The following is a 27468-nucleotide window of genomic DNA, read 5'->3' on the forward strand; positions in this document are numbered from 1 at the left end:
GGGGGGGGGGAGTCACTGTCTCACATATCATGTAGGTTCCCATCCAGAGGGACGAGCTGACCTAATTCAGGAACCCACCTGCCATACCGTCTTGGGGCTTCTATCTGGGCAAGAGACCACCAAGACCTGTCTTCCTGCAGCTGATCTGGTTAGGTCCCTTAAAATGTAAGCCAGCCAGCCAGAACAAGTGCCTGGGTGAGAGGGGGCACTTACTGTGAATGGTGGGGGCGCAGAGCCCTCGGCCCCACTTCCTTTGTCGCTGGGCAGCTCTTCTGTCTGCAGATAACAGCCAAACATTGCAGTGATGAGCAAAACCCAGGTCCCTGAACCAACACCCTCCAAACAGACAATGAACACTCACAGGAGTAGCACCAGCTGGACCCAAAACTCTCAGTAGGGTGGCTGGGGTAGCGGCAGCCCTGGAGCGGGCAGGGGATAGGTGCAGAGAGCAGGGAAGTGTGTGGGGTGGGGGCTACAGTTCACAGCCTGCTGCGGGGGTAAATACAGTCTGGGGAGGGCTATTGAGATGTAAAGCAGGAGGAGGGGGCAGTCCCTTTACCTTGTAGTTCAGTGGGCTGAGGTGCTTGAAGCAGCCAAAGCAGGTGTAGGCCAGGCAGACCAGGATGGTCAGCAGCACCACCAGCAAGGTGAACAGGGTGGCAGGGGCCTTCATACCTGGACACGGGAGAGGGAGAGCAGCCTTAGGGTGGAGGGTGGGATGCCATGGAAAGGGGGGCCCCACGGGGGCGGGCCTGCAGCCTTGCCCTGTCCACCCTCCGCATGAAAGGAAAGGCCTACAGCTGACAGGCCCGCGCCAGCAGCCTCGCTGGTGCAGCCACGGCCAGAACTGACCGTGCCTTGATCCAGAGCTCAAAACCTGTCAAGAGCCGCCACAGGCACTGGGGCCCCGAGACGCATAACACAACAGAGGAGCACACCAGCCGGCATGGAGGCCGCTGACTCACGGCATGCTCACGTGTGCAGCAGGGTAGAGCTGGGGCCCACCGATTGTCCACTGGCAGGTGGATCTTCTCGGGAGATCACCAGGGCCAGCACATCAAATCAGTGACTCCCTTCAGCTTCCTTGTCAGGTGGGCCCCTCAAGTCCCCAGTGGCCTGGGCTAGGTAGGACAAACTCTTCCCCCATTTGGGGGGCTTGCTCCCTATCAACGAGTCGATTCTGACATGGCATGACCCTAGGGGACCGGGTAGAACCACCCCCCTGGCTTTCTCTGAGATCCTAACTCTTCACAGGAGTAGAAAGCCCTCTGGTTCTCCCTGAGTGGCTCGTAGTTCCGAACTGTTGAACTTTCCGTTAGCAGGTCAACAAGTAACTACTATACTACCAGGGCTCCTCTGGCTGAGCTGCAGGCTCCTCCCCAAAAGAATAGCAGTTCCCCACAACCTATCTCGGCCCCTCCCACCAGCCCTGTCAACGCCACCGAGAAAGGTAGTCTCCCTAAGAGTGTTGAACAGGGGCAACTGCCAGGCCTTTGGGAGGCTCACTTCTGAGCCAGGTGGAAGCTGGTCTGGGCTTCCGGGCCCGCCCCCGCTGGATACCACATTCTGATTGGACGCCTCGTTGAAACTGTTAAGGCGGTGAGGAATGTGATTGGCTGCTGTGGATGCAGGCCCGTGAGGCCGGGGGCGGGGCCCTCACCCAGGCGCAGGAAGGAGAAGAAATAGAGCCAGAAGAGGCAGAGAATGGGAGCAGCCAGGGCCTGGTTCACCGCAGCCACGTGGATCTTCTTCTCCAGCTTGGCCGGCAGGTAGACGAAGTAGAGGTTGTGCCGGTCCACCATGTGCTTGAGCAGGATGTAGATGAGGCCTGCGGAGGGAGGCTGTGAGGTGGATGACCAGGGCCTCTCTGCCCGCTTCCTCCTCCTCGGGGAGACTATGTCTAAGTGGGGCTGGGCCCGGCAGAGCGCAAAGCCTGCGTGCGGTGTGGACCCCAGGTTGGACAAAGGCATAACCTGGATGCTCATCCTTTCCCAGCCTCTCTCTGTCCCTACCCACGGGAGCAGAGGCTCCCGTAGCTCTGTCCCTATGGAACCCTGAAACCCCATTCACATGGGGACAAGAGTCTCCCCGACCCCCCTCCTCCCACCCAGGCTGACCTCATGTCTCTTTCCCAGGGGCCTTTGCTACTCTGCCAAGTTGGCTTTTGTGCCTGTCTGTTCAAAGTGACAGCACAGATGTTTGTAAATGGTAAAGGCCCATTGCTCTTGGGCTGATTCTGGCTCACAGCGACACTACAGGGCAGGGTGGAGCTGCCCCACAGGTCTTTACCGAGGATGGCCACCACTTCCTCCCACAGAGCCGCTGGTGGGTTCAAAGTGCTGACCAGCCGAGCACTTTAACCGCGGTGGCACCAGGGCACCTCAAATAGTGCAAGAGGGTAGGACTCAGAAGCACTTTGCCTCACGGTCGCCCCAGGCCAGTCGGGCAGGCTGTGCTCTATAGGAGACAGGGGAGGCGGCGAGGGGCAATAGCTGTGATCTTTCAGACACACATCACCAGCTTTCTTCCCAAGCACCTCTGGGTGGACTTCAACCTTCAACCTTGCACTTAGCAGTCCAGTGTGTTAATGTTCCACCTGCCCAGGGAGGCCCCTGAGAGAGCGTACAGGGGAAGCAGCCCCCTCTCACTCCTGGATCTCTCTACCTGCGTCCTCCCCGAGCCTGCTGGTCACTCGCCAGCCCCTGCAGGTCTAGCTGCAGATCGTGATCAGGACCTTGGCCTTTAAAGGCAAAGAGCCCAAGTTCAAATCCTGGCTTTAATGCCCTTCAAGACTCCATATAAAAGGACTGGGAAGCCAGCCGCCCTGTCGGCTCGGTGGGGATTTGCTGTGAGGGTCTGTGTGGGACACGACCCAGAGCCCATCTCAGCCAAGATGGCGAGTGGCTGAAATCAAAGCATTCAGCGCCAAGGGTCAAAGGGCCTTGGTCCAGGAGCAGTGCGGCCCGACCGACGGCATCGTTTGGAAGCGGCATGGAGGTTGGGGTCACGTGTGGTTCTTTGGCAGCTTGTCTGAGGGTTGACAGGTGGTCCCCACCCCCAGGTCCCCGTGGTGTCCTGGGATGCTGAAGGCTCCAGCCACCCCCTCCTCTCCCCACGCCCCCTGCTCACCAAAGGGCGCAATGATGGGGCAGGTGATGCTGAAGGCCATGATGACGGTGAAGATGCACAGCATCCATGCATACATGGCGCCAAACTCGTACTGGAAGGCCTGGTTCTGGGGGGAGGCCAGGGGAGCGGGGTGGGGGTTTCACACACTCGCCCTGCCCCAGACGCCCCTCACTGCATCCCAGACAACAAAGGGAGCACAGCTGTGTAGAACGGGAGACCCACAGCCAGCCCCCCACCTCTTCGGGTTCTTCCTCTCCCCCCACCAAGCCTTTGCCAGCTTCGCCCAGCCTTGCACGGGCCGGGGGATTGCAGGCTGGCTCAGCATTTTCTTCGATGGATCCCGTCTGCCCCCAAGGATGGTGGGAAGACCGACTCTCCGAGGACAGGCTGCAGAGTAATTCTGGAGTCAGCCCCGCCGCAGGCTGTGTGTCCTGGATAAAGCGTTGGCCCTCTCTGTGGTGTAGTTTGTGTATCAATGGAGGAGGGAGACTGATAGGACCCACCTCGTGCCGGTGGTTCAAGGAAGCAATGAAAGAAGGCTGTTACCCATCAGTGCTTGGGATGGCAAGACAGGGTCATAGAGAGCCCCTCTCATCCAACTTTGGGAATCTTGGGACAAATGTCACAAGGCTAAAGGACCTGTGGCATCTATGTAATCCAAAGAACTCATGTGCACTGGCCCCGTGGGAAAGGGATGTGTGGCTGGCAGTTGTCTGAGTTAGACTCCAAGCACTGACAAGGTGACTGGCAGGTGTGTCGGGCCCTGCACCTGGGGGTGTCCCGCCCGCCCCACCTCGGCCGCACACCTGCTTGACGTTCCTCCGGTCGGCAGCTGTCTTGGCCATGATCATGCGGAAGGTGTAGAGGATGAGGCCCGGCAGCCGCAGCAGCTCCATGCCATTGCCAATGAAGGCCGAGGCGATGACGTAGTTCACAAAGAAGGCACCCTGGTCAGGCAGGAAGACACACCTGGGGAGACCAGGGGTCCCGTGAGCCTGCAGTAGCCACAACCGCCTCCTTCTGGCCAGAGGGAAGTAAGGGCAGAGCAAGGGCGCCTGGCTCTATACTCAGTCCTTCAGGCAGTGAGTGTGTGGGGCGCATCCCCTGTCCTGAGCACTGGCAGTGAGACAAAGTCCCTAGGCCTGCAGTGTTTCCATCAGAGTGCCCATGGCAGTCCGGGCCCAGCAGCAATATGCATCATGTGCCTGCTGAGAGGGAATGTCATGTAGAGAACCCCCCTTGGCGTGTGTGTGTGTGTGTGTGTGTGTGTGTGTGTGTGTGTGTGCCAGAGACCTTCGGCAGAGCTAGAGCCCAAGGACCAGTCATCTAGGCCTCTGTGCTTACTACAGGAGCTCTGAGGGGCCAGATGGACCCAGGGAACCTAAAGGGGCAGGCGGAACTGTGGGGGGTGGGATTCTGTCCCTTTAAAGAGGCGCTCAAGTTCTAATCCCCAGCACCAGTGAGCATGGCCTTGTCTGGAAATAGTGCCTTTGCAGAAGTCATGCGTGAACACAGATGAAGTCATAGGATTGGTCCTGATCCCATATGAGTCATGTCCTCGTAAACAAGAGAGGCTGAGAGAAGTGGGGGGAGATGACACCTGGCGATGGAGGCAGAGTTTGAAGAGGAGCCTCCACCAAGCCAAGGCCGGCCACCGAGGACAGCTGGCAACCGCCAGCAACTAGGAAGAGCCACAAATGGGCCTTCCCCAGAGCCAAGAGAGCACAGCTCTGCCAACACCTGGGCTGGGGGCTTCTGGCTCCTGGCCTGTGAGGTGCTGCCATGCTCAGCCACCCCGTGTGGGGACCTTGTTAGGCAGCAGCCCGTCAACACTGCCAGTTCACTCACTCGGTACTTAATGCCGCTCTGAGACTAATTGAACTGCAGACTACAAATGAGCCCTCTTTCGCACATGGGGCAGCTCCCTCGGTGCAGCCCAGGGGCTCTGCGGGGGCCACAGCCCAGCCCGAAAGGGATTTGGGGGTGTGGGTGAGTCCTGCGGTCTGTGGGAGGAAGTAAGCTTGCCCGGGCCCTGCGTTTGCCCGAGGGCAGCCCGCGGGGGCGGGACTCCACGCGGCAGGTGGCAGATACTTACTCCAGCCGGATGGAGGTCTCGGAGGAAGTCTTGTCAAAGAGCCACCGGAAGAAAAAGTCCAGGCTGAAAGAGAGAGACGACCGCCATTCACCCCCAACAGCCCCCGCAGTCAGTACGCACGGGTCTGCTCTGGTTTGTTTGGTTGTCCTTTTCCTGCTCTAGAAAGGCCACATCTCAACGCCACTGTCCACAGGGCCTCCGAGGGCCTGGCTTGAACCGAAATGGCCTTCCTTGAGAAGAACGAGGCTCTGATGACCAAACGCCGCCACGCCCGCTGCGGTCCAGTCCCTCCTGACTCACTGTGATGCCGTGGGATAGGGACTAGGACCGTTCCCAAGGCGGTCGGTCCTCTTTGCGGTTGCCTCATTCTCCTGTAGAGTAGCTGGCGGGTTCGAGACCACTGACGTTTTAAGCAGCAGTCAGCTGCTTAACCACTGCACCGCCAGGACTCCTCCCCCCAAAACCAATCTCGCTGCCATCGAGTCCATGCCGACTCACAGGGACCCTGCAGGACAGGGTAGACGCGCCCCTGTGAGTTTCTGAGAAGGCAGCTCTTTATGAGAGGAGGCCCTGATTTTCTCCCTTGGAGTTGCTGGTGGTTTCGAACTGCGGACCTTGCAGTTAGCAACCCAACAGGGAACCACTAAGCCACCAGGGCTCCTGGGGCGCCAACCAAACCTTCCCTAAAAGGAAGATCCTCAGTCGGTTTTGTTTTCAAGTTTGATGATTATTTTTTTTAAAGGAAGAAAGACCCTATTTCCAAAAGAATCAAAGGGCCAGTACAGTGCACCCTAAGTGGGCATTTAGCCAGGCTAAAATGCTGTAGGGATGTGCATTGCACCACCACCACCCCCCACACACACCAATCATTTCCATCCTCCTGGGATAGTGCCCTCCAGCTATGGGAGCCAGTGGGGGGTGGCGAGGTCTACCTGGTGAGGCCCAGAGAGGGCAGGATCAGCACCATGAAGATCAAGAAGATGTAGACTTTGGTCATCATGATCCGGTTCTCCCCCGACCTGCAGAAAGTCAGAGGTGAGCTCTCTGGCGGGCCTGGGACCTCCTTCCTCCTCAGGGTGGCCCGGACCCTGCCAGCACTCACTTGGTCCAGTGAGACTCCAGCAGCGTGGAGTAGTAGACGATGGTCGGGAGCAGGGCTGAGAAGGACCACAGGAGAAGGGTCGGGAAGAACTGGCTGATGACTGGGTTCTAGGAAACAGAGGTTCACAGCAGAGAGTCAGCAAAGGCCCGTGGGCCCTGAAATCATGGCCTGCTGGCCTGGCGACTCAGTGAGCCCCTGGGGAAGGTGCTGAGCTCCTTGCACGCGCACACACACACACACACACAGGCAGTACTAGACCTGGCACAGGGTAGGTATTCTATAAAGGTTGACAACCGTCAGTCCCAGCACCTTATGTTGGCAACACCACCTGTCTCTGTGTGTCACGTGGTGGTGGCTTGTGTGTTGTTGTGATGTGGAAAGCTATGCCAATGGTATTTCAAATCCCAACAGGACTGTCCCTGCTGAACAGATTTCCAGTAGAGCTTCCGAAGACAGTCTTAACAATCTACTTCTCAACACGAGCTAATGGACACCCTGTGGGTCACAGAACACCGATGTGGTACTGGCAGATGAGGCCTCTCGGTTGGAAGGCACTTAACAGACACGGTGACCACCCGAGTGGACTTGAGTGTCCCAAGCATCCTGAAGATGGGGAGGACCAACAACGTCTCCTGTTGTGCAACTAGCACCGTTTGTATAGCTCTTTGGCGTGGAGAAAGCATCACACACACACACACACACACACACTCACATACTCTCTCTCTCTCTCTCTCTCTCTTTCCAGGCATCTGACTGGCAGGATGGCATGACCACCTTGGTCTCTTATAAAAACGGCTGATGCCAAGGGAAGAGCGGAGGGCGCTTAAGAGCAGGGCTCCTCTCCAGGCACCCAGCCATGCAGCCGTGGGCACTGGAAGCAACATGCTGACCAGGGCGGGCTGTGCTTCCTCCCACACCTGCGTGTGTGCTGGGTGTACTTAGGGCTGTAATTAGATGATGTGCCGAGCCTATGACTTGAATGAAATGAACAAAAATAGTCTTTAGAAACGAAAAGGAATACTCTGAAAAGACTGGATCAAGGCTGATTTCTGAAAGAAAGGGGGGGCGGGTTTGAACCAGAGGCGAGTCAATTAACTATAAAGTATTCAAAGACATGATGTCTAAGAGGGTTCTCTACTAAAGATGGCTTTGCAAGTATCTTTAAATTCTTGCATTAAAGAAACTCAAACTGGGAACCGATTACAAGGATCTACATATAACCTCCTCCCTGGGGGATGGAATACAGAAAAGTGGGTGAAGGGAGACATCAGACAGTGTAAGATATGACAAAATAATAATTTATGAATTATGAAGGGTTCATGAGGGAGGGGGAAGGGAGGGGGGGAAATGAGCTGATATTAAGGACTCAAGTAGAAAGCAAATGTCTTGAGAATGATGATGGCAACAAATAAACAAATGTGTTTGACACGATGGATGTATGGATTGTGATAAGAATTGTACAAACCCCCAGTAAAATGATTAAAAAAAAGAAAAAAGAAAACTCAAACTGGGCTCACAGACAATAGGGAAGAGGTGGGGTTTATTTACATGACACAGGCAGAGTGGAGTCAGCAGACCCATCCTCCCAAGGACTGGCCCGGCATCAGAAGACCATGGGAACAAACCAGCTTCACCGGTGGTTAGGTTTTCTTGTGCCGGGAGTCACATGAAGGAGCTTCAAGGGCACATTAGCACAGTCGATCTTCATCTCACCGGCCCATGAGTAAGGAATGGCAAGTGGGGCCCCTCCACTCTTTGGGTAAAGAAAAATGGGGGCTCAGAGCACACTCAGCTAGGAGATGGGAAGCTAGACCAGGACCTGGGGTCTGGAGGCCAGGCTGCTTCCCCAGAGACTGGCTGGCTAACCAGATGCCAGATGGAAATGGGAGGAGGAGGAAACGATTTAGAGAGGGGGGATTTCAGTAGAGTGAGTTACGGGAAAGCGCTGTTTACATCGGTCCCAGGTCAGGGAATGCTCGGCTGCTATCGCAGCTCCTTGAATTGTCTTATGTATTTGTTCGTTTGATCATTACTTATGGAGCACCAATGACTTCATAAATTTATCTAAAAGTACATCATTATTAACTCGGTCTCTCCTGCTCCTCCCCCACACCCCCTTGGGCATCGCCTCACTATTGTCCTGGATGGACCCGGCTGAGTCCAGCTTTCATGCTTCCTCATCCCAGGAGGCCAAGTAGCACCGCCCACCCGGGGATCTCCTGAGCGCCAATCTTTGACAAAGCAGATGGCCAGCTCTTCTCCCTCATGCCCCAGGGAGGGCTCCGCTGTGACCCGCCCCTTGGGATTGTAGCCCTGTTGACCCTTCTCTGCACTACCAGGCTCCTTCACACACCTCGGGCACATCAGCTGACCCGTTGCTTAGATCCACTTCCACACGCTTCTGTATCATAAACCCTACCCGTGTGCCCCAAGGTTGCTACACTGTCTTGTAGCTGCTCAACATTCTATCGGACTGACTATGCCTCCTTCAACTCCAGTGGTTCTTACTGCTTAACATATAAAGAGTCTATATATATATATATATATATATATATATATATATATACACACACACACACACACACACACACACACATACATATATATGAGGGGGTTTATATTAGAAAGCTGTTGCAATTCATATGCCATGACTGCTCAGGCCCGTGTTGGGTGACATGGCCTCCTCCCACTCCCACCCTGGTCCCCATTCCCCGACATTATCTCTTCTGCCCAGCATCCTCATCACTCACATTCAGCTCGTGGATGGGCTTGGTGACATTGAACTTGTCTATGGTGGACAGGATGATGGAGGGCGTGGTCAGGAAGAAGAGCCCCAGGAAGAGTATGAAGTTGATGCCCAGCCACTGGCTCCACCACCGGAGGCCCTGGACTGAGAGGTTCTTCCTGCAGAGAAGAGGACGTGGGGTTGGGGGCTGGGCACAGCAAGTGTCCATGGCTTAGGTAGGCTGGCGTTTTTAGTGAGGGCTCATTTGGCACGCTTCCTGTACTGACTGTCGGTGCCAGGCAGAGAAGTCTCAATTACCTAGTACTAACTACCCAAGGAGATGCCAAGGCCCCTCCGCAGAGGAAGCAAGGCCCAGGATAGCTGTGGCATTTCCCAGGTGTGTCTGCAGTGCCTTGTGACTGAAGACACATTCTTCCCAGTGAGGTGGGGCCATGGGGTGGAGATGGAGGCGGGAGGGAGGATCAGGGGTCAGGCGGCCAGCTGGAATGTGTGCTGGCCACTCGGCCCCACCACGAGCACACACACGGAGTTGGAATGTCCTTGAGCCAGAGCCAAACCGTTGGAGGCTGGATGAGGACAGAAGGAGATGAGCCTCTGGGGGCCCCTCTGGGGGAGCTCTGGGGGACAGCAGGCCCGCCGGGCCCATGCTGGGCTGCCCCTGCCGTGTTGGGTGCGGCTGAGCCCACTAGCATGTCCCCAGATGGGAGTAGCAGACACTTGACCTAAGACTGCAGCCGACAATCGAGGCAGCTCCAGTGCATTTGAGACGTGGCTGGTTGGACACGCTGCTCACGTCCACTACCCAGCCACCACCAGCTTGTGAGGATGGAAGGAAAAGGAGGTGGCGGACCGGACCGTCTCCGTGTGTTTGATCGTGGTTACACGTTGAAGGGATCGTGGCTATACTGGGAAACACATTTTAAAAATGATGAGTGTTCAACAGGCTCTTCTTTTACTTTTCTAATGTGGCTTCCGGAAAATGTGAACATACACTTGTGTAGCAGGTGCAATGTTGGGGTGTGGCCGCCCCAAGTACGTCACAGCACCCTCAGCCCAGACCATGCAGATCCCCACTGGGGAGCTGTCACTGGACAGCTGTCCCCCCTCCCCTCAGTCCCAGCCTCCCCCGGTACACACCAGCAGATGTCCTCGGGGTACGAGGCGAAGCTGACAGTCCACTTAGAGATGCCGAGCTCTCTGCTGTGGGTAGATGGCTGTGGCTCCCCTTTGCACCTGAGACCCTGACACTTGCAGGCGTTGAAGTCTTTCAGGATGCTGTCGGGGGAGACCGCTGGTCAGGGCCCAGTCCCCCAGGTACCACCAGCCACAGGCAGAGTGCTGGAGGGTGATCTGGGAGCCCTGGGCACGCAAGCTTTGCTCTAGCGCCACGGTTGCATAATGAAAGCTATGTATGAAGCAGGCACCACGCTTGGCCCGCTCTTTGGAGGATCTTTCTGAAGTCCTTGTGTCAGGGAGAAACATGCGCCCCTGTTGGCTTTCACGGCCAACTTGGAGACACTGATCGCTAGGCTTCTCTCCCAAGCGCCCCCTGGGTGGACTTGAGGCTCCAGCCTTTGTTCACAGCTGAGCAGGTTAGCTATGGGCACCACCCGGAGACTTCCCAAACAACCCTGCCAGTTATTTCCACCCCCCTTGTACCGGGAAAGAAGCCGAGGCTGTGTGAGACAGGTCTTACACCCCCAACCCCACCCCCACCCACCCCTGCCACCTGTGTGACTCCGGGTCCTGTGCTGTTTCTGTTAACTCCAAGACACAGTTCCTGGGGCAGAGCTGAGGATGGCCAGCCCACCTTCCCCACCCGGGTGTACGCTGCTGGGCTGGTAGCCTGCATTTTGCCAGCCCCTCACGTCCTACTCGGGGCCCAGAGTGGCTTTACATATGGCCTGGACCCATCCCTACTCCAAGATCTCCCTCCACAGAGAGAGGGCACCCAGATCACCCTTGTGGGAGCTGTGCCACGGTGCGCTGTGAGCTCCCCAGAGCCGGGCTCGGATGCAGCACACCCGCCCGGAGGAGCCCCAGGGCTCTCTGCAGTGGCCAGGAGCCGTGCAGCCTGTGGGCAGAGGAGGCTCCGTGGCTCTGGAGCAGGTCTCTGTAAGGAGGCTGACATCATCCCACCTGGCAAGATGCTGCTGGGCATAGCGAGCCAGGAAGATGCCCTCGGCCCTCTGGGGAGAGTCTGGCAGCCGAGCACAGCCCATTCAGCCCCCAGGGCCAGCTAGGGTCACCCACTCCACATCCAGCACCCATCCAGTGACAACATGCAAACACAGGGTGGGCTCGCCTTCAAAGGGAATGCTGATGGCTGCCTCCCAGCTTCCCCCCCTCCCCCAGGGGAAGGCCAAACACCACCCACACGTCCCCATCGTGCTGATGAAGCACATCTTTACCCCTGAGGGGCAGGGGGGCACCTGACAGGGATGGCCCTGAGGGCCAGAGAGAATCCATGCTGAAAAGACCTGGCCCATACTCACTAGGTGGCCATGAACTTCTCCTGGAAGGTGACAAAAGCCATTCCCAGGGGCTGGAACTGAACCCTGCATTCCTCTTCCGAAACCTTCTCTACCAGCCTGTCCTTCATGCGCGTGTAGTAGGCGATGGCATCCTCCTGTGGGGGACATCGCCCCAGTGAGGACATGGCTCTGTGCGAGGGGCAGCGGGCGCCACTCCTGGAGGGGCTGGGGGGGGGGCGCTTACCCGCTCACACCCCGGCACTTCGAAGCAGCAGAACTGGCCACAGGGCTTCGGGTTGATAAGGGTCCGCTGGCCGGTCTTCACCAGCAGGTTTGTGTAGTAGGTCAGGCTGGTTTCGGCCTTCTTCCTGCGGTCGGTGGGGTGTGGGGGCGTGGGGTGTGAGGGCGTGGGGGTGTGAGGGCGTCGGGGTGTGAGGGCGTCGGGGTGTGAGGGCATGAGGTGGAGACAAGCCTCCGATTCTCAGTTCTGGGTGTGGACTTCACACCCACCTCTAACCCTCAGTCCAAAAGCCCAGCTGAGCTGCCGGCTTCCTGAACAACAAAGGGGCTGGGGAGCCACACAACTGAGAGTGGATCGTTGGTACTATTACCCCCAGAATGTTCCAGGCCAGCTTCCCCCAGAGCATGCCCACCCCTTTAGCCCTCCTTACCTCTCCTTGCACAGGTAAATCAGCTTGGCCACGTTGTAGCACAGCTGGACCTCCACCACCAGGCACGTAGGGTAAGCGTCCCTGTGTCCGGAGAGGGCAGGAAGCAAAAGGCAGTCATTGGAAGGTGACGCAGCAAAGGCGGCTTTGAAGAGCGAGCACTCGGGCGAGAAACACCACTGTCTCCCCCAAGGGCCGTGACCACGTACAGTCGTGTTGCACACGAGGGGCCAGCTAGGACCTGGCTCTTTGTCTTTTACCAAGTGGCACGTTCACATGTAACAGAGAGAGACGTATTTAATAGCCTCACAGTAACTGCCTGAAATTGTTCCGTGTGTACCCATTTGGCTTTAAGTCAGCGGGTACCTCTCCTGGGAAAGAGTGGACATTATCCATTACAGTCTGTGCACCCCTCAAACACTGGGCTACCGTCAAGCTATTCGGATGGCCACTGAAACCCTATGCACTGTGTAGCCCTTTGGAAGGTCAAGGGCTTTTGTAGAGGATCTCGCCTCCTATGCCAGAGACCTGGGTTCAGTTACTGCCCATGCACTTCATGCGCAGCCCCTGCCCATCTGTCCGTGGAGGCTTGCATGTCGCCAGGAGTCCAGACAGCTTTTCAGTAGAGCTCCCCCGCCCAAGTCAGACTAGGAAGAAAGGCCTGGCGGTCTACTTCTGAAGGTCAGCCAGGGAAAACCCTATGAATTTCAACAGGCAACTGTGGCTGGGGACCCCAGGGACTGGTAGCCGATTTGACTGACCCTCATCATAGAAAACAGATGCGTACCCGTGAACAATGCCAGTGAAACGACTTACACGCTCATTTCCTGTGGGCCGGTACGTACATGAACCGCTACCATAGCCTGTGAACCCAGTTCATAGGTGAAGAAAGAGAGGCCCAGAGAGGGCATGCGACCTGGGCCTCAGGTCACAGCAGTTGAGTGAGCATTTGAGCCGGGGTGTGATCAGGCAGTTGGCTCTGGTCCATGCTCACGGCCACCGGGGGATGCTCCACTCAAACACCTCCAGACTCACTGCCCTCACCCAATCCCAACTCACAGAGCGGTCCTATAGGACAGGGGAGAACTGCCCCCAAACTGTGTAGGGGAGCAGCGGGGGGATTCAAACTGCCGACCTTGTGGTTAGTAGCCCAACTTGTAACCAACTACACCACCAAGGACACAGGGACACAGAGAGACACACACACTGTACATGAAACTTCTGGGGATTCCTGCACCATGTTGAGCCCCAGCCATGGCGTGCCAGGCACTGTTCTGGGTGCTGGAGGGGAAACCGGGATAAGCTGATATTTTAGTGAGAGAGAAACCCACCACGCCAATTTATCAGGAGGGCTACTTCAAGCCCCACCGAGAATTTTGAGGAAGAGAATCCCCAGTTTCAGCATCCTGCTACAAGCCACCACCATCACCACCAGCCTGTTTGCCACACATCAGTGGCTTGTGTGTGGCTGTGATGCTGAAAGCTATGTCATGGGTATTTCCAATACCAGCAGGGTCACCCCTGGGGGCAAGGTCTCAACAAAGCTTGTAGACTCCATCTAGGAAGACCGACCTGGAAAATGAGCCAACAAACACTTTCCGGATCACAACAGAGTGCTGCCTGGAAGATGGGCCCCACAGATGGCCCTCGCTGCCATCGAGTTGACGCTGACAAGTAGCGGCTCTACAGGAGCGTACAGAAATGCCTCGGTGGGCTCCTGAGACTCTCCACAGGGGTAAAAAGCCCCATCTGTCGCCCACAGCACGGCTGGTGGTTTCAAACCAAGCCGCCATTGTGATCGCAGCCCAACTCGTAGGCATTTGAAATGCAGGCTGGCCACAGCAGACTTGGAGAGCCTGGTGGTTATGAGGGCGCTGCGCACTGGGCACTGCCTCGCGCTATTGTCACGAGGCCCCGTGAGCGGACGCCGACTGCATGGCAAGGAGCACCGAGGCAAAGCCACACGCCCACTCTCCTGGGCTGCAGGGGTCCGCCCCTGGGGGTGGAGAGGAAAGGCTCTTCTCTCTCTAAGGTTCTCCGAGAAGCGGAACTACTGCCTCCATATTATGTTGGAGCCTCATTTCGATGAAGAGTAAAGCGATTACAGTAGCAAGGGTACATCAGTACATGGTTCTAGAGTAGCCTGAGTCCCTGGAAAAAGAGGCTAGTTACGCATTTCAAGCATTTGTTTTATAATTCTGCTTTACTGTGACTCTGCCCAGAAGAGTGCTTGGTTCGTGAATAGTGCACAGTGCGACGTCAACCGCCCTGAGCTCATGCCGCCGGTCTGTGGTCCCGTGGCAACTCGTGTGTCACTGTGATGCCGGAAGCTAGACCATGCTGCTAGCATTTCAAGTCACAGCAGGGTCACCAGTGTGGTCGGGTTTCGGTAGAGCTTTCAGGCTAAGACAGACTAGGAAGAAAGGAAGGTTTGGCAATGTCCTTCCAGAAATTAGCCAATAAAACGCCATCGATCATTCTGCAATGACCAATAATCATGAAGACAGGGCACTGCCGGGCAACATTTTGTTCTGTTACACATAGGGAACTGAGTCAGGGCTGACTTGGCAGCAACTAGGGATAAATCCACACTACCAACTGGGGACAGCTGCATTAAAAAAGAATGAAGAGAGTCTCAAATCCCAGCTCCTCACTGACCTTTAAGCCTTTACCCTCTGTGGTAGTTACGTAATCTGGTGTCAACTTGAGACTAAAGGGGTGGAGTTTAGCCTCTCAATCAGGTCACAGCTTGATGACCTCATTTGGAGGCGCTATGGAGAGAAATAGCTCACTGGAGGCCAGACCCACACTCTCTTCTTCTCCCTACTGACAAGCCACGTGGAGCTACGCTGGTGGAGCTAGAGCCCTGGAGGTGGAGGAGCCACGTGGAGACCCTGCCAGCACTGAGATGCTTCCACCACCACTAGATCCACAAGACTTTGCAACCACTGGCCTGTGATCTTCCTGCGTTTGGTGTCATTGCATGTGTTGCATGAGTCTGAAGAGGAATTTAGGGACTACTATCAACATATGGGCTAGTATCAGACGTATGGACTTGATCTGGGCGGGGCTGGGATATTTGTTCAATCTACAATTGCTCTTTTGTATAAAGCTCTTTCTTATGCACATATGAGTGTCTCTGGATTTGTTTCTCTAGTCCACCGGACTAACACCCTCCCCTCACGTGCTCTGGACATGTCCTCAGGAGAGGCCGGTCGCTGGAGAAGCTTGGTAAAGGAGAGGGGCAGTGAGGAAGACGAAGGTCCCTCACAAGATGGACTGGCACAGTGGCTGCGACTAAGGGTGCCAACCTAACAAAGGTGACACAGGGCTGTGTGGTGTTCCGTGTTGTCATCTGGTCGCTGTGAGTCCCAACAACAACAACCTGGGGTTCCCAGGAGCCTCCCCAGTCCACATGCCCCTTTTCTGATGCGCCTCCTAGGCCTTGCCTTGTCTGCACCCCTGGCAGGCAGTCCTGCCTCCAGCCGCCGCTGGCGGAGTCGGGTGGGCTGCTGGGAAGGAGGTTTATCCAGAGCACAGGTTAGACTCAGCTCACTGGTGAGCCCCATCCGAAAGGCTTGGCTCCCCCATAGCTTGCTTCACAAAGCTGCCTCAAAGGCCCCAAGACAAATGAACTTCTTTTCCCACAGGCTGCTCCTACATATATTAGCACCTCCCCACTGGCAGCTACTCCCCCTCCTGTGGCTGGTTCCCGGGGCTACATGGGGAGGACCCCAGTTCTGGTCTTCTCCCTCCAGCAGCCTAAGGGAAGCCTGGCTCACCAGAGCCACTTGATATCCATGTGGCAGGGACAGGCCCCTCTCGGCTCTCACCTGGGAACCAAGGGAAGCCCACGCCCATGGGACTGCGCTGTGTCTGCCTGGCAGGGGTTCAGCCCCCCTCCCGACCCACTCCTTCTGTAAGGCCTCAGCCCTGCTCACCGGAAGTGACTCTCCACCATCTCCTTGTTGGCTTCTCGGGGGAGTCCGGTGATGAAAAGGGTCCGTCTCACCTCCCGGAGGAAAAGATCAGGGACAAGTCACCAGGGCAGGTCCGTTTGGGGTGGACCCAGGTTTTCCGCCCTGCCCAAGCCTTCAGAAAGAAGGCAATGTGAGAAATCAAGATGGACAGGCACGCACGCGCACCTTATCTTCTTCCGGGTCTGTACAGAGAAGACACTTCCAGAACCACCTGGAGCCTCCTTTGAAAGGCAGGGGACCGAGAAAGACCCCGGAGAGAGGGCGCAGAGCAGATCGAGAGGGCTCACCCCCCACCCGCCGCCATGCTGTGGGGCCAGGGGCTGTGCTCAATCTTCTTAGACGTTTCTTAGAATCACTCCACACGAGCCCACCCCCACCCCCACCCCAAATCCAAGGGCTAGTTGGTAGAGTGGGAGGAAAGTACCCCAATCCTAAAAAGAATCCCCCGGGAAATTTAAAGAGAGAGGGACTGCTGAGTTTGGGCTCAAATATCTAAGCCAGACTCTGCACAGGCTCGTTGTTATGAACCTTGTCGAATCCATGTGTTTCCTGAGCTCATCAAGTTGCTGGCTGTTTGAACAACGCCTGCCTGCACAACTCAGCAACGCTGTCACCTTCATCCGGTTACACAATCTTTCTCGCCATCCTTTTCCCAATTACGCCACCGCCATCGACGGAAACTTAACCCTCCCCGAAAACCTCCCTTTTGCCTTCCCTCCACCCCCCATTATTTACGTGAGCTCACATTTATGTGGGGCCTGTTGCAACTCACCAATCTCACAAGCTAGTTTATTTCCAAGGACATTGCTGTGTTTATGAAAGCTGTTTGCTGACCAGGTAGCATCCCAGAGAGACCCCGGTGGGCGCCCAGGCTGTGGGAGCCAGCTCCCACCTGAGACCCGTGCCCAGCATGCTGCCCTCCTCACCTGGCTCTCCGCTTGGTAGCTGATGGCCTTGGTGTGATGCCGCATGAAGCCCACGGTGAGGATGAGGTAGATGGAGGCGAAGATGGTGTGCAGCCAGAGGAGGTCATTGCTGAGGGGAGGACACTGCTGGCCATGAGTGCTGGGGCCCCGGGGGAAGGACACTGCCAGCCATGAGCCCTGGGGCTCCCGGGGTGAGTTAGTTAATTGTGCCAACCTGGCCGATAATCACATGTGGGGCTAATTGAAAGGCAGAGGGATAAATGGGTGGTGAGCCTCGCCTTTCTAGTTCTCAGGTCTCTTGCTTTGTGATGGTCGCACCAGGGTGCAGCTGCCTTAGCAGTTCCCTGCTTCAGCTTGCAAGATCGACTTCCTACAAGACATCCCCAAGGAGAAGCCACATGGACCTATCCCGATGCAGCCCTGGGTGCTGGAGCAGCCGTGTGGAGACCCCTGCTAGTGCTGAGATGCTTGTTCGTTCACTGACTCAGCTTTCCTCCTGCAGTCGGCATCATTGCCTGTTTTGTGAGGTGGAGGACTTTGTGGGCTGGTGCTGGGTTAATGGGTTCATGTTGGACTTGTGGGCGTGGGCAGCATTGGGTTGGGATGTTTTCGTGATGCACACTTTCTTTACATAAAACTCTCTTATACATGAGTTGCTGTGGATTTGTTTCTCTAAAGTACCCAGACTAACACACGGGGGGAGGACACTGCCAGCCATGAGCCCTGGGGCCCTGGGGGGGTGGGGGGGGTGCTGGGGCTTTGTTATCCTGGCACTGAGCTGAGGACCCAGGGCCTCGTCACCACAGACTCCACTCGCGGGAGGCCAGGGGAGCAAAGCCTGTTGCAGCCTTGTGGCCCTCAGAGCCCTTCAGAGGGCTCCGGTTGTGGCCAAGGAGCTCCAGTTCCACAGGGCCTGGGAGTTCCGTTAAAACCATTGCCACCTGATCCGCTGCAGCTCTTAGGGACGCTGGGTGCTGCAGAGTAGCACTGCACCCCACTGTGGCCCGTCAGAGACAGACCACCAGGCCTCCTTCCCGAGGGCCCCGGGGTTAGCTCGAACTCCCAACCTTTCAGTTACTAGTTGAGTGGCTAACCATTTGCGCCACCTGGTGTTTGGGAAGCCCTCTGCAAATTGGGGGGCAGGGGGGCAGGAGGGAGGCTCCTTGAGCGAGGTTCTTGCCTGTGGACCAGCAACACCACACCCAAACCAAACTCACTGCCGTCAAGTCAGTTCTGGCTGAGAGACACGATAAAGCAGGGCGGAACTGTGCCGAGACCAGAACTCTTTATGGGAGTAGAAAGCCCCTTCTTTCTCCCCCGGAGCCACTGGTAGTTTTGAACTGCTGACCTTGTGGCTAACTGCCCAGTGTACAGCGACGACAGGGTTCTCCAACATTTCAACCTGCTTTGGACGACTTCTGGCGTACCCCAGGCCTTCCTTAGATTCTGCCTTCCCCTTAGACCCTCCCCCATCAGCATCCCCACTGCCCACCCGTAACCCCGGCCCGCCTCATACGCACTCAGTTTGTAGGTTTGCTATGGTCGTCCTCCCAAAGCTGAAAGGGTCTTTATCTGCAGAGACACAGAGATCTTGTTTGGGGCTGGGTCCGGGAGAGCAGGGAAAGTGGGGGTGGGGTGGCCTTGCTCCTGGGGGTTCTGAGAGGAGAGACAGGAGATAGCCGACTCCTCAGAAGCAAGGTCCCCCAGAGGGGACGAAGGACAGGAAGGAGGGGCAGGAGGAAGGATGTGGCAAGCGTGCTGTCACACTGCACGGACAGCCATCCATGTCACAAACCAACCGTGTGTGAGCTGTGGGATGGAAGACCAAGGTGCTCTGGAAGCGTTCATTCAAAGCACAATGAAAAGTTGGCGGAGGGAGAGCGGGCTGACAAGCACACCCCGTCTCTCCAGAGCGACTCTAAGCAATGCCTTGGGTGACTCCAAGATCTGCCCTCACGGCACCTTCTCAACCTACCATGCAACTCACTGCCACCAGGCAGTTCCTCACATAGCGACCCCACAGCGCACGAAACCACTGCTCTCGGGGGCTCCGAGATTGCCACTCTTTCCAAGAATGGAAATCCCTGCCTTTCCCCCTTGGCGTGCCCAGTTTCAAACTGCTGACCTTGCTGCTAGCAGCCCAACCCATAACCGCTGTGCCACCAAGGCTCCCACCGAGCCTGTGGATGAAGTTAAAATGGGGATTCATCTTGTCTGGAGATTCTCAGGGAATCCCTTCAGCACACTAGAAACAATGTAAACTATTGCTAGGGCACAGAAGAAGACTCATTGTGGCATTTGCTTTACAGATCTCACCCGTCACTTAGAAAGTCATGCTTTGGCCTAGGTTTGGAGCAATCACCAACACTTCCCGGGTAACCTCCTAATTTGCATGAAGGCAGAAAAGTAGCAAATATTATCTGAAAGTCTCCAATGCCACAGATTTGTGTGGTTGTTCTCCTCCCACCTCATTACAATCGAGCAGCCCTGGTGGCAGAGTGATTCCGTGTTGGGCTAATACTCCCAAGGCTAGGAGGGGAGAAGGCTTTGTACTCCCATAAAGAGCCAGTCTCAGAAACCCATGGGGGAGTTCCCCCCGGCCTTACGGGGTCACCACGAGTAGTCGGTGTCCACTCACTGGCAGTGAGTTTTGGGGGTTGTCTTGGGTTAGTTATCTTCATCGCCTGGGAGCCCCACCTCTTTGCCCCACTGTTGGGGTGGAGTCTTCTCCAGATCTTAATTCAGACCGAAGAGTCCGAATCTACCTGAAAGCATGAATGCTAGAGATCGGGGGCCACGGGCAAGGAGGACAAGAGTCTTACCCAGCAGGTCCCCTGAAAGGTTGACGGGCAGGATGATGCACAGGGACAAGAAGCTGACCACCACCAGCAGGCCGATGATGTGCCTCTGGAAGGACAGGTAGTGGATGGCGTCCTCTCCACACCACTCCAAGATCTGCTCGTCGCTGCCCAAACACACACACACACACCCCATCGGAATGAGGGAGGGTCTGTGATGATCCCTCGGGTTTTTTTAAACATTAAAGGAGACAGAGGTACAGAAAATGTGTGTCACTTCAGGATCGCAGACCTTGTGACGGCAGAGCTATGACGTGAACTCTGAGACCCCCCTCCACCCACCTTAGTCCCAACCTCCTATTCCTGCCAAGCGACCGACTGCCACTGCAGGTCATGCCACGAGAAACAGTCGTGGCCACACCGCCCAAGTGGCGGTAGTGTGGAAGGCCGTTAGTCCACAGCCCTTCCCTGTTCAAGAAACAAAGTCATCGACAAAGTGGCTCCGGGGGAATCCCCTCTGGAATGTGTCCCAGCTCATGACCCCACACTTCCCTTCGGTCTCCCCCTCAGGAGAGCTGGAGACAGGCAGAGGAGCCATATTGGAAACCTCCAAACAGGTCCAGGCAGCACTCTGCCTGCTCCCTGGGACCCTGCCCTAGCCCTGGGGGTGGGGAGCCGACCTGCTGTGCTGTTTTCCACCCTCGGCACTACATTGGAAGGTCTGGGTCAACTGGGGTCCTGGGACATCCCAGGTTCCCACAGCCAGACTTCGTGCTACAGAGGGAGCAGGAGGAGCCTCCCACCCTCTGCCCCACTCTCCTGACAGGGAAGGACAGGCAAACATTGCACAGGGAGGCAAGGGCCACTGTATAAAAAGGCTGACAGTCTGTGTGCAGTGAGACTGAGCAGAGTCTGGGAACTGCTCACGGAACTTGTCTGAGCTCAGCCAGAAAGCAGAGGGCGCACTGCCCACCTTGGTTCAGTGCACGAAGTTGTGCAGACCCTTTGTGCTGCAGCCCACAATCCAGGATAGAGTGTAGGTATCTGCTTGTGCAGCCCCCACTCCATCATTCCCGTGGCAAGTAGCACTTGATATAGCTCTGGATTCTCCTCCTCCCTCCTGAAGGTGAAGGTGTTCAGGCATGACCCCATGCTATTTTTTCAGTCTATAGGGGGCCTCAAATCAAGATCAGCTATCTTGGCTCTTTCCTCCTGAGACCAAACACCCAAACAAAGGCCCCACAGCCACTGTGCACTCACGTCAGACAGAAGATGGCAGTCAGCCAGGGGCAGCATCCCTGGAAACAGAGAACTCAGATGAGCTTCCAGCACCAGTGACTTGGGAGGGATATGAAACCATCATCTTTCATCTTAAGCAACCACTTAACCTCCTGTCTTACAGCAATAACGCTTTTGTCCCAAAGGCAGCCGGCTGCCCCCTTAAGTCAAACACGACAGAATTCACATGCACCTGTCCTGTTGAAATATGTACGGTGTGCATAGAACTCTTGAGAAAACCCATTAAGTCTGGTCAGCGTGTGGAATTACACCAGCCCAGAGGCAAACCACGAGACTTGGATCAACAGCGAAATCAGACTCAGGGAAAGCTCCGGATAAACTGCTTCCATTCCACTGTCTCAAAAATCAAGATGTGGGACAAAGGGGAGGCAAACCTGAGAAGTTTGGAATGGGTTTACCGAGGAGATGGTTTTGTTTCATTGTTGATATGAGGACTTTCTGTCCGTACAGTCCACCTGCAAGGGGGCATTGCGGCACCAACCATGTGGTGGTTGAGTCTCCTCTCATTGGACACCCCCTAAGATTTTATCGTCCATCCTATCTTACACTTAGATGTGGAAGAGAACGATGTGCTTGCCACTCAAATGACAATTGCCGAGCACCGAATGAGCATCAGGGGCTGGAGAACAGGCTGGCTATGATTCCCGCCTCCATTTGGTTCACAATCTAGCATGCAGGCGGTCAGCCAGTGACCACTGCCATGCAAAGCCATGCCCTCGGGTGGTGGAGACAAGTGCTGGGCAAGCAGTCCAGGGAGGATTGCCCAGCCAGCAAAGCTCCCTCGGGCTTCACTGTGATTGTCTACCACTTAGGGACGAGCATCACCTGGTGAAAGGGCTCACTACAGGGAGTTAGTCAGCAGAGCAGAGCCAGTGCATGCTGCCTGGTGAACCCGTCCCTGGGAAGCCTGGGGGATGCCACAACCAGTTGTACCCGAGTTACTCTGTGACAGCTTTTATGTCAACCTGCACGTGTGGAGGGGTGGAGTCCAACCTACCTGTTAGGTCACAGCCTGATGATGCCTTCTGGGAGGTGTGGCCTTTTTATAAGAGAAACACTGGGGATCCCTCCCCTTTCCCTTCCCGTCTCCAAGGGTGGCCCCCGTGGGCCACCAAACCTTGAGAGCTGTCTGCACCCTGCCACATTCCCACCAATCCCTGGATCCACTCCACTGGGCATCCAGCGGCCTGTGATCTCCCTGCTTCTGTGCCCCTTTCTGCATCATGGGCCTACAGCTGCATGCGTCTGCAGAGGATCCTGCTAGCATCAAACCCATGGACTTGAGTTGGACTGGGCTGGGATGCCTTCTTGAGAGTAAGTTATTTCTGGATGTAAAATTATTTCTCATACATCTATGAGTGTCCCTGGTTTTGTTTCTCTAGACAATGCAGCCAGACAAACACTCTAGTCTCATCACCTTGGGCCCCCAACTGCCATCTTCCCTAAAGTGCTGCCCAAGTTCAGGCACCTGTGCTGCTGGGAAGAACTTCCTCCAACACTTTGTCACGCAAGATCCCAAGCGGCGCTAGGCTAGCAGCACCACAGCCCTGCCCTCCAGATCAGCACCCCAGGCTCCCATCCGGGCACCAGCCCCACCCGGAGAAACCCAAACCCACTGCCACCGAGCCCATTCTACTGGACAGAGCAGAACTGCCCCCCCGGGGGTGAAGGGTGGAATCCATCTTTACAGGAGCAAAAAGAGCCTCGATTTCTCCTGCAGAATAGCAGGTGGGTTCAAACGGCTGACCTTTGAACAATTAGCAGTCTCGTGCTTAACCCACCGTCACACCGGGGGCCTTTTCAGCAAGGATGGCTGTCCCTTAAATACCTACCAGCTCGCTTTCAAAGTCCTGTTGCCCTGAGGAGGAGGAGGAGGACAGCCTGCGGGCTCTGGATTCTCTAGAGCAGGAAAGAAACAGGAAAACATGGCAGATAATTACTGAGTCTAAAATGTATTCCACTTTAGCACTGCCTCTGACATACAGCGCTCTAGGAAACGGAGATGCCCTCATTGACAATGAGAGGCACCCTGATTTCAGAGTTCCCAGCATGAGTCCCAGCATGGCCGATGGCATTTTGTGTTTTGTACTCTTAGTCAACTCCCTTCCGAGTGCCCTATAAAACACCCTGTGGACTATGAATCAGAGGTGCTGGTAATATGGGAGATTCTGTTAGGTAGCCAGATAGGGAGTTCTCCTTCTCTATGCCAAGGCGCCCCTACAGGAGATTCCTGCAGAGAATCAGGCAAGCCCAGTCCGCATAGGGGCTGGAGGGCAGGCTTCCCTTCAGGCTCGCAGCCAAGAAGAGGCAGTACACCTGGATTGGCCCATCTAGGCCAGGTGAATTTGACTCAACTAATGGGGTCAGAAAAGCCAGAAGTTTTCTCTCCGGGGTGGTGGGGGGGATGTCTCTCCCAGCTGCTGCCACACAGATCAGCTCAACTGAACCACGGACTGTTACTGGCTTGTGTTCCATTTTCTGTAACGCCGAAACTGCGTCTGACCTTTATAAAACTCACTTAGATCACAAACCAGGCTTCGGTGTGAATTTTCTCGTGCGAAGCCAAGAACCGAGGTCTATCTCTCCCCCGAGAGACCTAACAATTTTGCTTCCCTCTTTCCCTCCTCAGGGCTCCAACCTGCCACAACCGGCACCACACACAGCTACATGTCACTTTCACAGCATTCAGAGACTCTCTCATTTCATCTTCAGTCACCCTGTGAGGAAGAGTGGGTGCCTTAGATACCCAGCTCTGCTATCACAGAGATCCCACAAGGGGTGGCTTTATCAGACACACATTTACTTTTTCACAGTTTAGGAGGCTAGAGGTTTGAAGTCAGGGTGCTGGCTCAAGGGGAAGGAGCCCTGGCAGAGCAGTGGGTTGTACATTGGGCTGTCCCGGGGTGAGAATGGACTGGGGGGCAGGAAGTCTGGTTTCCTCGGCGGCAGCTCTCAGGAACACCTCACCTCTGGCTTCTTCCAGCTTCTCAGCCTGGGTGCTTAGAGTCCCACCAGGGCTCTGAGCTCCAGCTTCCTCCTTCTCACCAGTGATTCGGTTTAAGACACACCCTACACAAGCATGGCTCCTAGTTAGCATAACAACTAGCCCCTCCTCCCAGGTGGGATTGCTCCACAGGCAGAGGAGTTTGTTTGGAGAGTTTTGTTCTTGGGGTTTTTGGAGGACACAATTCAATCCGCTACAAGGGGGCAGAAGGAAATCAACCTCATTACTTGACCAAGCCCCTCCTCTCAGCTGGGAGAGTGGAGGTCCCGGCCTCTGGTATCCAAGTGCTCTTTTCAGCCCTGCCCTTCCTGGGGGTGAACTGGTGTCAAGGCAGGGGATGTTCTAAAAGGTTTCACCTTCACGTGGGTTAAGGCTTCCACACAGGTGCCAGCAGCCCCGCCCTCTTACCCTGAGGTCATCAGCACCTGGGCTCTGCTCCAGCCCGCCCAGGAAAAGAGGTGCCTTTCCAGACTTCCCTCCCCCACAGAGCTCATTTCCACCAGCTGGGCCAGTGGGGTCTTAAAGACCACCACAGGAGGCTGGGGCCAGCCTGCCTGCATCCCCTCCTCCCACATCCAACCCTGGGGTGCAATAGCCAGCGGGAGCTGGAAATTCCAGTTGTGTCCCCCTGCAGGAGAAGCCAGCAGAGACACCAGGGCCTACAGTGGAACTGAAAAGACCGCAAGTCTGGCCCAGGAAGCCAGGTGAGTTCCAAGTTACCCTACAGGACAAGAATAGGTCACCTGGACCCTACTACCTGTCTCAATCCACCCCACCTCCAAGCCAGTCCATTTCAAAGAACCAAATACCAGGGGGTCAGAGCTGACTCCCAGTGGCCCCAGATGTGTCCGACAGGAACGGGGCTCCGGAGAGCTGTCGATCAACAGGCCCTTTTTCCAAGGCATCTCTGTGGGGTCCTGCTGACTGTTTGTACCTGGCACCCAGGGCTCTGGCGTTCAAGAGAGGACTGTTAGGAGCAGGATAGGGAGACAGGGTTGTCCCTCTCCATGCCTGAAGGCCCCCTAAATGAGGTTGGAAGAGAATCGGGTGAGCCTTAGCCAGCCATAAAGACTAACTGGGCATGCTCCAAGTCAGTCCCTACCACTACCCGCCCCCTACCCCCAGGTGGGCAGTATACCTGGGCGGCCCAAACTAGACCAAGGTGGGCTTAATTCAGCCAAGGGGGGAGAAGGTCAACCTTTGACCATGCCTCCCCAGCCAGAGGCTTCAAATACCTTGCCAGCGGGACCACTGCCCCCCTCCCCCCGACCTTTTATCCCTCGCCCTTTGGCTCCTGTGCCCTCTTGGGGTGCTGTGGTCTCTCTAGCTTAGGTCACCAAGTGTGGGTGCACAGTCCCACAAGGTTGCCCTGGTACAGTGTTGAGCCCCAGGGAAGCTTCTGCACAGTTTGGCACACTTCCCTGAAATAGCATGTACTCTTTTGAGACTGTAAAACCTGAAACTTCTCCCATCCTTTATAAAAAAAACCCACTTGGATCACAAACCAGGCTTCAGCATGAATTCTTTCTTTCTCATGAGAAGCCAAGAACCGAGGTATTTCGCACACGAGAACCCTAACAGGACCGTGTGAAACATTCCAGGAGAGAGCAAGCAGGCATCCTCCCCACAGCTGACTAGGAAAGCCTTCAGTAGCGGCTGAGTCTAGTTGGCCCCCATCCTCTCATGGAGACACGGTCGGCCTCCAGCGATGGCCAGAAGCGCCAGGAGAGAGTTGGGGGAACCGAGCCGCCAGTAGAAGGAACACTTGGGTGATGAGAAGACTGACAGAAAATCAGCTGAGAACCCCCCACCCCCCCCACCCAGAGCATAGGGTTGAACGGAAACCAGGGGCACCGTTTCCTAACCTTGGGGCTGTAGACAACTTCCCACGCTGTCTGGGCCTCAAGTATCATGAGCACAACAAGGACCTCCGAGGCAGACCTCCTGGTCTGCGGGCAAGACCAGAGAGGTCAGAGTTTGTGGTCGGGATGTGGCAGATGCACTCAGTGAAAACCATCTCCCAGCAACATCACCTGCGGGCCCAGCCTGGTGGCCTCCACAAGCCCCTGATGTCCAGGATAAGACCTCTGGAGTGGGCAAAGGGAGAGGAGCAGGCACCAGCTTTGCCAGGAGGAAGCTGATGAAACAACGGGGGCAGAGCCACCTTGTCTTGCCCCCACTCTGTGCCTCCCTGGTCTCTACCTGCTGGGTGCACGACCAAGGCGGGGAGGAAGGCAGGCCAGGGCGGAAAAGGCCTGTGCCAGAGATGCCCAGCTCCCAGCATCCCGCACACCAGGCTAGATGAGTCTCTCTGTACCTCTCGGCTTCTGAGGACACCAAAGCAATGCGGCCATAGTCCCAGAATCGTCTTCTTATTAAAGAGAACACCAATATTAGAACCTAGAATAAAAACAACACTGAGATGGCTTCTAATTTGAGACGTGGCGGCCACCTGCCTAGAATCAAGGGGCTAGAACGATCTTGGAGATCTTCTGAGGGTGAGCCCAAAAGGACTGCTGCTAGGTACCCAGCTCATGTATCCGAAACCCAAGCCTAGCTCACCGACCTCCATCCAGTCAGGGTCAACTCCTCGTGGCCTACAGGAGAAGGAAGAGCTGCCCCTGTGGGTTCCCAAGACGGTCTGTAATTCTTTACGGGAGTAGAGAGTCCCATCTTTCTCCCACGAGGAACTGCTGGTGGTTTTGAACTTCAGATCTTGACATCAACAGCTCAACATGTAACCTCTACACTACCAGGGCTTCTGGGCTGGCTACGTCAAGAAGCAAGCTTCTCCTGTGGGGGTTTCTGTGTCTTGGTAAGGACCCCCGGCGGCACAGTGGGCTAGTGCTGGGGGCTACTAAGCATGAGGTTAGCCATCGGAACCCACCCACTGCTCCTGGGGGAAAGATGCGGCCGACGGTGTCTGTATAGAAACCCAAGGGATAGTTCTACTCTGTCCTATGAGGTCACGAAGTTCTCGTGGGATTTTCTCAAGGTGCAGCAAGAAGACAGGGACATCCTTTCAGGGGCAGTGAGGTCATGTCCCTCCTTGTTTATCTCCATCTCCTCCGATTATCTCCTCCCAAACTTTCTGAGCTAAGAATTATCATCCCCATGTCACAGATGTGCAAACCAAGGCTCGGGTCACACAGGGAAGTCACGGGGTTGGGATTTAAATCCAGGTGTTTCTGTGCCCCCTCCTGGAGTCTCCCCGAAGACCTTGAGAAGCGGGTACAAACAGCTGAAG

At 55.8% G+C, this 27468-nt stretch overlaps 1 protein-coding gene across 4 annotated transcripts in view; it reads right to left on the bottom strand.

Annotated features, from left to right (window-relative positions):
- The window catches only part of TMEM63A (transmembrane protein 63A), a 36429-nt gene that overhangs the window by 2520 nt on the left and 6441 nt on the right, over positions 1 to 27468 (bottom strand). For all 4 annotated transcript variants that reach the window (XM_045298037.1, XM_045298035.1, XM_004699945.2 and 1 more), the window contains 20 exons: positions 26539 to 26621; positions 23050 to 23116; positions 21179 to 21216; positions 19943 to 20085; positions 18641 to 18692; positions 17121 to 17229; positions 16156 to 16226; positions 12218 to 12298; positions 11791 to 11914; positions 11568 to 11701; positions 10210 to 10347; positions 9077 to 9230; positions 6327 to 6433; positions 6157 to 6243; positions 5225 to 5287; positions 3936 to 4098; positions 3130 to 3235; positions 1661 to 1828; positions 560 to 675; positions 214 to 276 (listed from right to left, as the gene is read on the bottom strand). In XM_045298037.1, the coding sequence (XP_045153972.1) occupies positions 214 to 276; positions 560 to 675; positions 1661 to 1828; positions 3130 to 3235; positions 3936 to 4098; positions 5225 to 5287; positions 6157 to 6243; positions 6327 to 6433; positions 9077 to 9230; positions 10210 to 10347; positions 11568 to 11701; positions 11791 to 11914; positions 12218 to 12298; positions 16156 to 16226; positions 17121 to 17229; positions 18641 to 18692; positions 19943 to 20085; positions 21179 to 21216; positions 23050 to 23116; positions 26539 to 26621 (2067 nt within the window). The remainder of the gene's footprint in view (positions 1 to 213; positions 277 to 559; positions 676 to 1660; positions 1829 to 3129; positions 3236 to 3935; positions 4099 to 5224; positions 5288 to 6156; positions 6244 to 6326; positions 6434 to 9076; positions 9231 to 10209; positions 10348 to 11567; positions 11702 to 11790; positions 11915 to 12217; positions 12299 to 16155; positions 16227 to 17120; positions 17230 to 18640; positions 18693 to 19942; positions 20086 to 21178; positions 21217 to 23049; positions 23117 to 26538; positions 26622 to 27468) is intronic.

The sequence above is a fragment of the Echinops telfairi genome, unplaced genomic scaffold (genome assembly GCF_000313985.2).
Source record: "Echinops telfairi isolate 266 unplaced genomic scaffold, ASM31398v2 ScPeMD7_7424;HRSCAF=8462, whole genome shotgun sequence".
Taxonomy (NCBI): Eukaryota; Metazoa; Chordata; class Mammalia; order Afrosoricida; family Tenrecidae; genus Echinops; species Echinops telfairi.